Below are 15918 nucleotides of genomic sequence, written 5' to 3'. Positions count from 1 at the left end.
ATAATATAAAATAATAATAATAATAATAACAATAATTTAATAATATATTTTAACACATAAAAATCTTAGATTTTTATGCTTATGCCGCCTTAAATTTGGCAATTGGCATAATTTCCTATTTAGTCCTCTTTATTTTCTTTAATCTTTAATTAAAATTTCACACCTATTTCAATTTAGTCCTTTTTACTAATTATTCTTAATTCGAACTAATTCACCTAACCAAACCTAATTAAACACACAACAAACTTCGTAAATATTTTTAATAAATATTTACAAATCTGTTTTACTAAAATGAAGGCCCAATAACACACTTTTTCGATGCCCGTGAATTTTGGGTCACTACATTTCTTCCCCCTAAATAAATTTTGTCCTCGAAATTTACCTGAAAAGAGATGGGGGTACTAAGCTTTTATTGTTTCTTCTGGTTCCCAAGTTGCTTCCTCCACATTATGACTTCTCCACAATATTTTCACTAAAGGAACCCGTTTATTTCTTAACTCTTTTAATTCTCGGGCTAATATTTGAACCGGTTATTCTTCATAAGATAAATCAGGTCGAATTTCTATATCTTTAGTAGAAATGACATGGGAATGATCCGATCTATATCTTCGTAGGATATAAACATGAAAAACATTATGGATTTTCTGTAGTTCCAAAGGTACAGCTAACCGATAAGCAACTGGTTCAATTCTTTCCACGAACCCATATGGCCCAATAAAACGACGGCTCAATTTTCCTTTCCGACCAAACATCAAGATTTTTTTCCAATGCGACACCTTAAGAAACACCTTATCACCGACAAAGTATTCAATGTCTCGACGTTTCAAATCAGCGTTTGAATTTTGTCTGTCAAAGGCTGCCTTCAATCTTCCTTGAATCCTTTTAACCATCTCCTCTGTTTCTTGAATTAACTCCGGCCCAATTATTATCCTTTCATTCAGTTCCATCCAACACATAGACGATCGACATATTCGACCATATAAAGCTTCATACGAAGCCATTTGAATACTTGATTGGAAACTATTATTATAGACAAACTCTGTCAACGGTAAATAACGTCCCAACCTGATTCAAAATCGATGATACAAGCTCATAGTATGTCTTCTAGAATCTGAATCACCAGTTCAGACTACTCGTCAGTTTGCAAATGGAAAGCTGTACTGAAATTAAGTCGAGTACCCAAAGACTCATGCAGTTGTTTTTAAAACCTCGATATGAATCATGGATCCTGATCAGAAATTATAGATAAAGGAATACCATGTAATCTCACAACCTCCTAAATATAAACTTCAGCAAGCTTCTGAAGTGATCAATCAGTCCTGACTGCTATAAAATGAGTCGAATTTGTAAGCCGATCAACAATCACCCAGATGACATTTTTTTTACTTGCTGATAATAGTAGCCTTACACAAAATAAATTGTAATACAGTCCCATTTCCACTCAGGAATATTAATATGCTGTAATAATCTAGTAGGAACCTGATACTCTACCTTTACTCATTGACAAGTCAAACACTTACTAACATACTCAACTATATCTCTTTTCATTCCTGCTACCAATACAACTCCTGCAAATTCTGGTACATTTTTGTTCCTCCGAGGTGTAAAGCAAATGCGCTATCATGTACTGCTCAGAGAATCAAATCTTTTAACTCAGAAACAGCTGGAACACAAATCTAATTTCGAAACCTTAAGCAATCATGTTCATCAATGCTGAGATTTTCTACCATGCTATTCTGTACCACTTCTCTTTTATTTATCAACTTGTCATCTTCTAGCTGTGCTGCTCTAATCTCATCAAACATCACTGGTTTAACTCTCAAATCAGCCAACAGACTCCAATCATTACTGATACTGAGATGTGCAAACATTGCTCGCAATTCAACTGAAGCTTTCCTACTCAAGGCATCAGCTACCACATTTACCTTTCCAGGATGATAATCTATAACACAATCATAATCTTTCAAAAGCTCAATCCATCATCTTTGTCTCAAGTTCAACTCCTTTGAGATAAAAGATATTTGAGACTTTTATGATTAGTATAAATGTAGTATTTCTTATCGTATAGATAATGTCTCCAGATCTTCAATGCAAAAATTACAGCAGCTAACTCTAGATCATGTGTCGGGTAATTATGCTCGTGTGGTTGCAGTTGACGAGATGCATAAGCTATTATCTTTCCGTCTTGCACCAATACACAACCTAGACCACTCAAAGAAGCATCACTATACACAATAAAATCTTTTCCCGATTTTGGTAATGTCAAAACCAGTGCCTCAGTCAACATTTGTTTCAACATCTCAAAACTTTTCTAACACTGATCATCCCATATAAAAGAAACATTCTTTTGTAACAGCTTCGTCATCAGCAATGCTATCTTCGAAAACCCATTTACAAATCTTCTGTAATATCCAGCCAATCCAAGGAAACTATGTACCTCAGATACATTTCTCGGTGTTTTCCACTAAAAAATTACTTCAATCTTCTTCGGATCAACTGTGATTCCATCTGCAGACACAACATGTCCCAAAAATACCACCTCCAATAACCAAAATTCACATTTGCTAAGTTTCTCATATAACTGTTTCTCTCGTAAAATTTGTAGTACAATTCTGAAATGCTGGTCGTGTTCAGATTCTGATTTCGAATAAACCAATATGTCATCAATAAAGACCACCACAAACTGATCTAAATATGGTTGGAAAATACGATTCTTGAGATCCATGAAAGTAGCTGGGGCATTAGTCAATCCGAAAGGCATTACTAAGAATTCATAATATCCATATCGTGTACAAAAAGCTGTCTTCGGTACATTACTTTCTTTCACCTTCAACTGATAGTAGCCTGATCTCAAATCAATCTTCGAAAACACAAAATTTCTTTTCAACTGATCGAATAAATCATCAATGTTATTCTTGATCGTCACCTTATTTAACTGCCGATAGTCAATACAAAGTCGCATCAAATTGTCTTTCTTTTTAACAAACAATACTGGAGCTCCCCACGGTGAAATACTCGGTCGAATGAAGCCACGATCTAGCAAATCTTGCAACTATACCTTCAACTCTTTTAATTCTGTGGGTGACATACAATATGAAGGTAAAGATAATGGAGCTGTACCAGAATAAACTTCAATGGAAAACTCAATTTCTCTATCTGGTGGCAAACCCAGTAATTCTTTAGGAAAAACATCAGGAAACTCACAAACAGTTCGAATCTTACTGCATTAGCTTTCAACAGAATCAGAATTAATAACATAAGCCAAATAAGCTGCGCAGCCCTGCTGAAGTAATTTATTTGCCTGAATCACTGAAATGATACGTGTTGACCCACCAGTATGAATACCATTTACCTCAATCTTGCCTCCGTCTTCAGTTTGAATAATAAACTTCTTTTTATGGCAATCTAAAACCACCTATGCTCAGACAACCAATCCATTCCTAGAATTATATCAAAATCACTGAATGGCATTATCAGCAAGTCAACAGAGAAAATTCTATTTTGTATCATTAACGGGCATCTTCTACATATTTGATCTATGAACATTGTTTGTTCCAACGGGCTAGACACATCTATAGATACTCTAGACATCTCAGATTCTAACTTTCCCGACTCAACTAGTTTTGAATTAATGAATGAGTGTGAAGACCTAGGGTTAATAAAAGCATAAACAGGTTCTGAATACAGTAAAAATATACCTGTTACCACGTCACGAGCATCGCCTTCTTCTCGAGTCTGGACACATATGCTCTAGCTGGTACTGTAACGACCCGAATTTTAAGGTTATTAGAAAAATGTATCTTCGGGTCTCCGTTTCTGAAAAATGGATTAGAAAATATTTATTAAAAACCATTTCGAAGTTAATTGAGTAATTAACTAGGCTTTAATTAAGTGAATTTAGCTTAATTAAGAGAAATTAGGAAAAATGACTAAATTGAATAAAGGATGAAAGTTGAATTGTAGATTAAAAGAAAGTAAAAAAGATTAAAATGGCAATTAAGCCATTGACAATAGATGAGGCGGCATACATGTAATTAAAATATAAGATTTTTCTTAAGTCATATATAAATATATGATAATTATTATTACGGTTTATATATTAGTTGTTGTTATTATTATTATTATTATTATTATTAAATAAATTGAAATAAAGACAAATGTATGATGATAAAATTGTACAAGTGCAATATATGTATTTGAACACTTGGAATATAATTGTATATTTACTTAATTTTAGAATAAAAGATATTTATTAATTAAATAATTAAATAATGAGATTTTTGTTTGATAAATAAATTAAAAAATGACAATTGTAATAAATTTATTGGTACAAATGTGAAAATATAAGTGTGTACAATTGTAATATTAGTATTTGATATTAAATAAGATATTTATTATTTAGTAAAAGATATTTATTAATTAAATAATTAAATAATATATTAAATTATGACAAATGTATGGTAAAATTTGTGAAATGTGTAATAATAAAAATGTATACAAATGTAAAATAAATATTGATTATTAAATAGATATTTATTAACTTATTATATTATATATATATATATATAAAACAAAACAAAGTAAATGAAAGAAATAAAAAGGAAAGAAATAGAATAGGCAAACATGAAACAGGGAAGAAAGAAGGAGAACAAGAAAGGAAAGAAAGAAAAGGGAAAATTTAAGGTTTGAAGCTTTAAAGTTTAATTGCTAAGTCAATATAGCCCTTTTCACTTAATTTTGATGTTTTAAAAGCTTTAGAACAAAGTTTTGATGAAATTAAATTAATATTTGAAAGTTATTAGATTTCTAAATATTGTTCATGTTGAATAAAAAGATGAATTAGGGGTGAGATTGATAGGAATTCAAGTTAGAAATGAAATAAGGATTGAATTGTAAAGTAATTCATAAGTTTTATGTTGTAGGGACTAAATTGATGAAATTTTGAAATTAGAAAAATATGCTGGAAATTTAATAGTTAAGTATGAGTTTGGACAAAATTTGAATAGAAAAATTAAAGTAGAAATTGTATTAATTAGATATAAATTAGTAGTGAATTAATGAATATGAATTATTTTAATTCCTGTAGCTAATGTTGTCTCGGAAAATCTCAACTAAGCAAGGAAAAATGGCAAAGACAACGGGAGTTAGCTCAAGAAAATACGGTTTGTATTTCTATAATCCGAACTTAGTCATTATTTGTTATATTTATATACATATGGAAATTGTTAGTGTTAGAATTATGATATTTTACAATTGAAATGGATTGGATTTGGTATGCGATGAATTTATTGAATTTATATTGATTGAAATTATATTGATTGAATTATATAATATACATGATTTATGTAAAAATTTGAATATTGAATGAATGTTATATTGAAAAATATATTGATTGGAAATATAAGGAAATTGATATGAATATATGAGATTTGTGATATTTGAATATTTGATATTGAAAAGTGAATTGAATTGTATTGAATTATGAATTAATATGAATAATTGAAATATATTTGTTGAATTGAATGAAAATGTATGAAATTATGAAAATGTGTGAATATATGTGATTATTAGAATGGTATATTGATGAAAGAATTATTGAATTGAAAAAGTGAATCAAATACCCTATTAACAATATCGGATTAGGTCGGATAAATTTGGCATGCCATAGGATTGGAAGAGTTTAGGGATACTTCGACCTCGAGTCGATGAGACACTGGGTGTCATTATATTTCTTCAGATAGATTCGATGAAGTACTCGGTACCAACTTTCTTCGACTAGGCCGATGAGACACTGGGTGTCAACTTTGCTTCGAATTATCCGATGAGGCTCTGGGTGCCAAACTGGTGTGATTGGTTGGATCCGTGTATCCGCCAAGGTCCGAGTCTTGTTAATAGGGGTAAATAAGTGAAAAGATAAATCGAATAAATTTGATTGATCAAGCTATTGAAATGAAACGATAAATTGAATTGAGAATTGAAAATTGAGATATGAGATTGAAAACATGAATCAAAGGTTCATGAAATTATTGGAGTTCGAATTGATGATATATGATGCCACTTGATGAATTGAAATGTGATTTGAGATATATGAATTGTATGTATATAGTTAAAGCAATCAGGGATAGTAAGTTGATATGATATAAATGAAATTGACTATTATTGAAATGGATTAAAATGGAATATGATTGATAAGTGCATAGTTGAATATAGTTTATTGATATTGAATTGTGAATAAATTAAGGAAAGCTATACCGATTAGTAAGTGAAATAATGGAATAAATTATAATGGATTTATTTAAGAATTGAACAATTATGTTATTGTATTTATTATATGATTTTTATAGAATTTAGATAGTAAGTAGTTGAAATTTATTATGAAATAAATAATTGAATAATTGTAAATGTTATTATGATCTTAAGTATTTTTTATATTATTAAATATTCGGATTATAGAAATACCACTGAGTATACCTATACCCAACGTACGGTTTGTTTCCGTGCGCAGGTTAAGTAAAGATAGAACGTTGAATCAGCATCCCAAGCTGATCCCAAATTCAATAAGGTAAAGCGTGTTAATTATTGGTAATGGCATGTACCTAGGGTGTCTTATGTGTGTGTTATTTTGAAATTGTAAATGTAAGGATGAAATAAATAGATTTAGGTTTGGTTATGATTTATAATAGAATTTGGTTAATTTGGTATGAAATTGATTTATTTGATGATATTTGATATTTGAATAGAATTAAATATTGGATAATATATAAATGTTTAAATTTGGCAAATTATGAGTGTATCCGGTTGTGTTAGTATTTATGTGTATATTAATTGTAGATGTCCGATAGGTTCGGTAATGCTCCGTAACCCTGTTTCGAGGACGATTTGGGATTAGGGGGTGTTACAGGTACTCTAGCCTGTGACTGTTGAGTAACTATATCGCTCCCTCTCATTGTACCTCCTTCTCTAGAAACTGAATCACATCTACCCGATCCTCTTCCTCTAGTAGTAGATACTGACCTTTGTGATGTCACGGGTGCAACACTTTCACCTTTCGGGCAATCTCTAATAAAATGATCTGTAGACCAACATAGGAAACAGCCTTTAGTTAATTTCCAGCATTCATCTCTATGTTTCTTCCCGCAATGCTCACAATCCAAAATTTTAATGTCCCGGGATAGACCTCTCACGCTACCAGTGGAGACTATCATCTACTTTCCCCAACTTCTATCACCTCTGTCTGATCTAAAGCTTGGTCTCCAACCACCATGAAATTCTTTTGATCTTTTCAGTTGAGGATTTGAACTAGTAGTTCCAGTGCGTTTTCCAGTCGATCTAGCAATTTCAGAATTTTTATTGAAGCCAGAACTGTTCTACCATCTTGGCTCTTTCAACTAGGTTTACAAATTCTATAATCCGATGAGATACCAGCTGTACCCTTAATTCATCTCACAAACCCCGCAAAAATGATTTACAACTGTCAGCTTCTATCGGTACAAATTCTAAGGCATATCTGCTAAGTCTGGAAAATTCCCGTTCACAATCAACCACTAACATCTCGCCTTGTTTCAGCATTAAAAACTCTTGCTTTTTATCTTCTATGTACAGTTCTCCAACATATTTCTTCTGAAATTCTTTCTAAAATAAATCCCAAGTTACTTGCTCTGTCGGTAAATGCTGGATCACCGATTCCCACTATAAGTACGATTCCCCTTGTAATAATGAGACAACACACAGCAAACTTTCCCAGGGGTATATTTTAACTGTTGCAAAACTCTTTTTGTTGACTCCATCCAATTTTTAGTTGTGGATAGATCAACTCCTTTCAGAGCCAAAAATTCAGTGGCACTGTATTTACGTAATTCTTTGATTGGGGCTCGTCTAGTAAAAGGAGTAGATGTCATAGCAGGTGTAGTCTTCGTTACTCGTTGCAAGGCATCAGCTATAACTTTCAGTAAATGGGATTCATCTCTGTCTCTAACATTTTCCCGTTCTATATTAGGAGGTTGATTACCTAATGAATTTACGCTCGGTGTATCTGATTCTGTTTCATCTAATTCTCTATCTCCGGTGTACATTTCTTGATCTACATCGTCCATATGTTCATCCGACATTTTAACTATAAAACAAAATAAATAATTATATCAGCATCCAAATCCTGACTCAGTTTCGACTCAACAATGGCATGTACCTCTAGACTCATTTACGAGCTTGATTTAGTTCGAAAATAGGCTAAACCTGAATAGCTCTGATACCAACAAATGTAACACCCTTAACCCTAAATCGTTACTGGAACAGGGTTACGGAGCATATCGAACATTTCAGACATATTACGAACATTATACAAAAAAAAATAACATACATATTGTAAAATATTCATAATGTCCATTTTAAGGACCCTCGAGGCCAAAAATACGTGTTAGAAGGGATTCGGGACCAATTTGAGTGCTCAAGAAATTTTTCGTGAAATTCCAAAATTTTTCTCAAATACAAGGCTCACATGCCGATGTAGGCCAGGCCTTGTGGGCTCAATATAACCCCTTTTTAATCATCTAGCCAACCCTGCAAACTTAAAACGTACCCAATTCAAACTAATATCAAAACCAGTAAAATTTTATATACAATTACACTTGAATCATATCAAAACATCAATCTATTAATTTACTCAAGGTATAATCATAAGAATTTTACATATAATATTCAAACTAATTTAGTTAATTTCATTAATTTCCATTTTTAAAGTTTATATTAAAAGTATCATTTCATAGTCTTATCATTTCACGTAATCATTCAATCATATCATTTACTACCAATTCCAAAATGACTCATACATAACCTAGGTACATGCCACTTTTACCAAAAGAAATATACATCACCAAAGTTTTTTGAGATCAGGATTGGATTTCGATGCTAGACCGAAACGTTTAGCTTCCACTAATATGCGCATGGAAAAAAAGCATACGCTGAGTATGGTTATACTCAGTGGTATTACTATAATTCAAATTACCTGATATAACATACAAATCATGCTTATTAAAATTTACAAATCAACAAAATATACTTATTCATTACATAACAACTATAGCCATTCTAAATAGCTTTTCTTTACTCATTTCATTCATCAATACACTATTGTCTATTCGTGAACAATGATTCATACTATGCATTTTCATAATCTCATTTCATTAATTCAACAATCATTCCCTGAACCTTTGGTTCATTCATTCATTCTCATTTCTCAATTTCAATTTCTTATTTCATTTCTCAATCAAGGTCATTTACTTTCATTCAATTTTACCATTCTATTCGTTACCCCTATTAACAAGACCCGGACTTTGGCAGATACAAGGATCCAACCAAACACTCCAGTATCGCACCCAGTGCCTCATCGGATAGTTCGAAGCAAATAATTGACACCCAGTGTCTCATCGGCCAAGCCGAAGTAAGTTGGTACTCAATACCTCATCGAATCTATCCGAAGAAATATAGTGACACCCAATGTCTCATCGACTCGAGGTCTAATTATCCCTGAACACTTCCAATCCTATGGCATGCCAACTATATCCGACTCAGCCTGACTAGTTAACAGGGTATTTAAATCACATATAACCTCAATTCAATCACAATTTCTCACATTTTCAATTCAATCATTTTTCCACATTTCAATCAATATTCAATCCATATATTCACACATTTTCACAATTCAATACATTTTCATTCAATTCAATATCAATACTCACCTTAGTTTCTCTTACCATGCATATTAATCACTATTCACAATTAATAAATAATAAATTCGAATTATAGTAATACAAACTAGAATTTCTCCTGAGTTACTCTCCGAGAATCTTTTCCTTTCCCTTCTAAGCTGATGTCTCGGTTCGATGTTAGCTACGAAAATTAAAATAATTTACAATTATTAATACAACAATTATTCACATCAAATACTTGAATTTCCTATTTAACTTCTACCTTAATTCCAATTTAATCTTTAACCAAAATCATCTAGTTTTCCATCCCAATTCATACCTTATTTATATTCAATTTTCAACCAAACTTAAAATTAACTCTCTAATTTACAGCATAAATACCTAATTTCAAATTTCTTTCAATTTAGTCCCTATGGCACAAAATTTATAGCCTCTTCTACAATTTAATCCTTTTCCCAATTCTAATGAGAAATTTTATTAATTCAATCTCTAATTCACACTTTTACTCAACAAAATTAGTATCTAAAAATCTAATAACTTCCAAAATTTCAACATATACTTAGTAGTATTTTGTTCTAGGATCATAGAAACTCAAAAATTACAAGAAAATGACATAAATTGACTTACCAATTAAACTTCAAACTTTAAAATCCCTAATTTCATTTTTTTTCTTTCTTTCCCTTTCTTTCCTTCTTTCTTCTCTGTTTTCGTCCCCCAATTCTGTTCTTTATTTCTTTTTATTCATTTGTTTCATTTATTTTACTTTAATTCCTTTGTTTATTAATTTAATAATAATATATTATAATAATATAAATATCTTTTACTTATATAATAAGTAAATGTACATATATTTATTATTACTATTACACATGTATGGTTTCATTACCATACATTTGTCTCTATTTATTTTATTTAATAATAATATAATTTAAAATAATAATAATAATAATCTAATAATATATTTTAACACATAAAAATCTTAGATTTTTATGCTTATGCTGCCTTAAATTTGGCAATTGGCATAATTTCCTATTTAGTCCTTTTTATTTTCTTTAATTTGTAATTAAACTTTCACACCTATTTCAATTTAGTCCTTGTTCCTAATTATTCTTAATTCTAGCTAATTCACCTAAACAAAACCTAATTAAACACACAACTAACTTCGTAAATATTTTTAACAAATATTTATGAATTTGTTTTACTAAAATGAAGGCTCGATAACACACTTTTTCGATGCTCGTGAATTTTGGGTCATTACATGTATTTTGGTTATATGGCATGTATAGGTCATTTGGTTAATGGAAGCCTATATGTTTTGTTCTGTATTTAGCCAAAATATTTGGCTTGAAAATGGTTTTTTTTTATATGTAAATAAGTGTAAACGGTCTTATGATATGTGGTGTATAATTGTTATGTGAATGTCTTGTTTTGTGAATTAGTATTTAAGGTACTAAATGGTTGGAATTGAGAATGTGAATTCATGCTAAGATAGGCACAATGCATCATGTATGTAATATGAAATTTAAGTAGAAATTGGAAGTATTCTTGGTATGTTTTAAAAATGGTCAAATGAATAAATTTGTGGACATCATGTTGTATGTGTGAATAATACATGATATAAACTTGATACTGGTTGATTTTAAGTGCCTATTTGTGTCAAGCTTGTATGTGCTTTGTTGAGTCTAGGTGTGTACCACATTGGGTGATAAATAAGGCTTGGAAAATGGCCAATTTTTGTCTATACGGGCGTGTATCTTAGCCGTGTGTGACACATAGTTGTGTGACACATTTCCAGTTTACACAACCATGTGTCCCCTGATACTTCTTTAGAAATCAAGTCAATAGCTTCACACGACCTAGAACATAGGCGTGTGGCTTGGTCGTGTGGCACAAATCAGTATACCCTCAAGTTTTCACAAGGCCTGGCACACAGATGTGTGAAGCCATTTTGAAGGGTACACAGCCTAGCACACGGGCGTGTAGTCTGGTAGTGTGACCCAAGTCAGTGAGTTACATGGGGCCAGACACGGGCTGGGACACGGCCATGAGATCCCATTTCAAATGCCCACATGACCGGTGACACGGGCGTGTCATTGGCCATGTGAGGGTCGGGGAGGAGAGGCCAAGAAGCCTTCTTTCAAATGATGAATTAGTGGTTTTCTGAGTTTGTCTGAACGAATCTGACTGCTCAATAACCTTCACCCCCAACTATTTCCCAATCGATTCCCGTAGTTTCTCAAGTCCTGAAACCCGTACGTTCAAGCAAACCACTTGTGGATAAAATTCGAAAGAACGAGGCCGGAGAGTTAGAGCTACAATTGAGGATGATCCTAAGAGAGTTGAGTTTTGGCTTGAGAATACGATCCGATTTATTGATGAGTTGTCTTGTACACTATATGAATGTGTTAAATGTGATGTGTCTCTTCTGAGAGATTCAGCTTATCAGTGGTGGAATACCTTGATATCTGTTGTACCAAGAGAACGGGTCACGTGAGAATTCTTTTAGACTGAGTTCCAGAGTATAAGTCAGCAATTTCTTGATCAAAAGTGTAAAGAATTTCTAGAGTTGAAACAGGGTCGTTTCACTGTAATCGAGTATGAAAGAGAATTCATGAGACTGAGTAAGTATGCTCAAGAATATGTCTCCACTGAAGAAATTATGTGTAAGTGGTTCGAAGACGGGTTGAATGAGGATATCAAGTTTTTAGTTAGAATTTTGGAATTGAAAGAATTTTTTGTTTTGGTCGATAGAGCTTGGAAAGCCGGGGAGCTCAGCAAAGAAAAGAGAAGAGTCGATTTTGAGGCTAAAGATTCGAGAAAGAGGCTAATGGGTAAATCATATTATTCATCGTCAAATAAATCAAGGGATTCTTATAACCATTCGACTACTTTAGTGGGGTATTCCAACAGAGATCGTGGAAAAAAACATACGAGTCTAAAAACTCAAGTCACTTCAGTATCGAGTATTAGTAGCATCAAAGTTGTTAACCTGAGTGTTAATAATGTAGAAGATGGCATTTTGGAAATTTTTAGATGATTATAAATCTTGTTTCAGATGTGGCTCGTAAGAGTATTTTATTCGCGATTGTCCTGAGTTATCCAAGAAAGATAAATTTTTGACTACAAGGCCGAGTAATAAAGTTGCCAGGGGAAGATCACCTCGAAATACTAGAAATATGAATAGTAGAAAATGTGCAACAAAGGATTCTACTATGAGATCCGAGGCTCGAGCGCCAGCCAAAGCTTACACTATTCATGCTTATGAGGATGCATCGGCATCGGATGTTATCACTGGGACTTTTTCTCTTTATGGCACTGATGTAATTGCTTTGATTGATTCTAGACCAACCCATTCATATGTCTATACGAATTTAGTGTCTAGTAAGAGTTTACCTATTGATTCCACTGAATTCATGATTAAAGTATCAAACCCTTTAGGCCAGTATGTCCTAGTTAATAAAGCTTGTAAGAATTGTCCTTTGATGACACGGGGTTACTTTTTTTTGGTTGATTTGAAGCTTTTACCGTTTGATAAATTCGATGTGATATTGGGTATGGATTGGTTGACTCTACATAATGCTGTTGTAAATTGTAGACAAAAGACTATTGAGTTGAAATGTCAGAATAGTGAAATTATTCGTATTGAATCTGATGAGTCGAGTGGGTTATCTATTGTGATATAGGTTATGCTAGCACAGAAATATGTAAGAAAAGGTTGTAATGCTTACCTTGCTTATGTACTGGATACTAAAGTGTCTGAATCGAAGATTGAATCAGTGCCAGTGGTTTGCGAATCTCCAGATGTGTTTCCAGAAGAGTTACCTGGGTTGCCACCAGTCAAAGAAGTTTAATTTGCTATTGAGTTAGTACCGAGAACATCACTGATATCAATAGCTCCGTACAGAATAGCTCCTATAGTGTTAAAAGAGTTGAAATCTCAATTGTAAGAATTAACAGATAGAGGATTTGCATGACTTAGTTTCTCGCCTTGGGGTGCACCAGTTTTTTTCGTCAAGAATAAAGATGGATCGATGAGATTATGTATCAATTATCGACACCTCAACAAAGTTACGATTAAGAACAAGTATCCATTTTACAAATTGATGATTTATTTGATCAGTTGAAGGGAGCAACAGTATTTTCAAAGATTGATTTATGATCTGGTTATTATCAGCTACGGGTTAAAGATTTAGATGTACCGAAAACTGCATTTAAGACCAGGTACGGACACTATGAATTTGTTGTGATGCCATTTGGGTTAACTAACACTCCTGCAGTATTTATGGACTTGATGAATAGAATTTTCATACCGTATTTAAAGAGATTCATAGTTGCATTCATTGATGGTATTCTGATCTATTCCCGGAATGAGTCTGAATACACTGAACATTTGAAGATTGTGTTACCAACATTGAGAGATAAACAACTATTTTTTAAATTCAACAAATGTGAGTTTTGGCTCCGGTAAGTTGGATTTTTAGGACACATTGTTTCAACGGAAGGCATCCGACTTGATCCGAGTAAGATTTTAGCAGTTGTTGAATGGAAACCACCAAGAAACATATCCAAGGTCAGAATTTTTCTGGGATTACCTAGCTATTATCGACATTTTGTAAAAGGGTTCTTGATGATTGCTACACCGATGACTCGATTGTTACAGAAAGATGTGAAATTTGAGTGGCCTGACAAATGTCAACAGAGTTTTAATTAGTTGAAAGCACTGTTAATCGAAGCACCAGTTTTTGTTCAGCCTGAGCCGGGTAAAGAGTTTGTAATTTCTAGTGATGTATCATTAAAAGGCTTGAGATGTGTTTTAATACAAGAAGGAAAAGTGATAGCTTATACTTCCAGACAGTTAAAACTGCATGAAAAGAATTACCTGACATACGACTTAGAGTTGGCCGCTATTGTATTCGCATTGAAAATTTGGCGACATTATTTGTTCGGTGAAAATGTCACATATTTATTGATCACAAGAGTTTGAAGCATCTGATGTCACAAAAAGATCTGAATTTGAGACAGCGAAGATGGCTCGAACTGTTAAAAGATTATGAGTTAATAATTGATTATCACCCGGGTAAAGCAAATGTTGTCGCAGATGCTTTGAGTAGAAAGTATTTCTTTGAGAGTGATGAATACAGGGTTAACTTTTTCTGATAGTGGCTCGATTTTAGCTAAATTAAAAGCTAAACCGATGTTTCTCCAACAAATCTGTGAAGCTCAGAAATGTGACAGTGAATTAAAAGCTAAACGAGTACAGTGTGAGTCGACTACTGATTTAGAGTTTTAGATCAGATTCGATGATTGTTTGCTGTTTTGAGGTAAAGTTTGTGTGCCAAGAAATCCCGAGCTTATACAGAAAATTTTACATGAAGCACATCGTGGTTTCTTGTCTGTTCATCCGGGAAGTACTAAGATGTATAGTGATCTGAAACAGATGTATTGGTGGTCGGGCATGAAACGTGACATTTCAAATTTGTGTCGAGATGCTTGATTTTTCAATAGGTTAAAGTCGAACATCAAGTACCTTCGGGACCATTACAGCCAATAATGATACCTGAGTGGAAGTGGGATAGAGTTATGATAGATTTCGTATCGGGATTACCCCTATCTCCGAAAAAGAAAAATGTTATATGGGTTATTGTTGATCGTTTGACGAAGTCTGCACACTTTATTCCAGTATGTACCGACTTTTCACTTAACAGATTAGCTTAATTGTACATTTCAGAGATTGTTAGATTGCATGGAGTGCCAGTTTCCACTATTTCAGATAGAGATCCGTGGTTTACATCACAATTTTGGAAGAAGTTTCAAGAAGCTTTGGGTACGCGGTTGTATTTTAGTACCACATTTCATCCTCAAATAGATGGTCAGTCTGAAAGAGTAATTCATATTCTTGAAAATATGCTTTGTTATTGTATTTTAGAGTTTGAAGGCAACTGGGAAAAATATTTACTGTTGGCTGAGTTTGCATATAATAATAGTTTCCATCTAAGTATAAAGATGACACCATATGAAGCTTTATAGGGTCGTAAATGCCAAACTTCATTGTACTGGACTGAGCTTAGTGAGGGGTTGATTTGATTAAAGAGGCTGAAGAAAAAGTGAAAGTAATTCGCAACTGTTTAAAAGTAGCTTCAGATCGACAAAAATCGTATGCAGATTTGAAACGTAAAGATATTGAATTTCAAATCGGCGATGGAGTGTTTTCAAA

General features: G+C 32.8%; 1 protein-coding gene across 1 annotated transcript; it reads right to left on the bottom strand.

Annotated features, from left to right (window-relative positions):
- Positions 1–530: 530 nt before the first annotated feature.
- On the bottom strand, positions 531–956 carry LOC107887836 (uncharacterized). Its single transcript, XM_016812061.2, has one exon. It carries the CDS (start codon positions 954–956, stop codon positions 531–533), a length of 426 nt encoding a protein of 141 aa, XP_016667550.2.
- Between the last annotated feature and the right edge of the window lie 14962 nt (positions 957–15918).

This window comes from Gossypium hirsutum, chromosome A03 (genome assembly GCF_007990345.1).
Source record: "Gossypium hirsutum isolate 1008001.06 chromosome A03, Gossypium_hirsutum_v2.1, whole genome shotgun sequence".
In the NCBI taxonomy this organism is placed as follows: domain Eukaryota; kingdom Viridiplantae; phylum Streptophyta; class Magnoliopsida; order Malvales; family Malvaceae; genus Gossypium; species Gossypium hirsutum.
The sequence above is the reverse complement of the archived record's forward strand: the minus strand, read 5'-3'. Positions and strand labels throughout refer to the sequence as shown.

Coding starts and splice junctions, on each gene's coding strand:
- LOC107887836 (XM_016812061.2), bottom strand. CDS start 956: ATGTGTTGGATGGAACTGAATGAAAGGATAATAATTGGGCCGGAGTTA.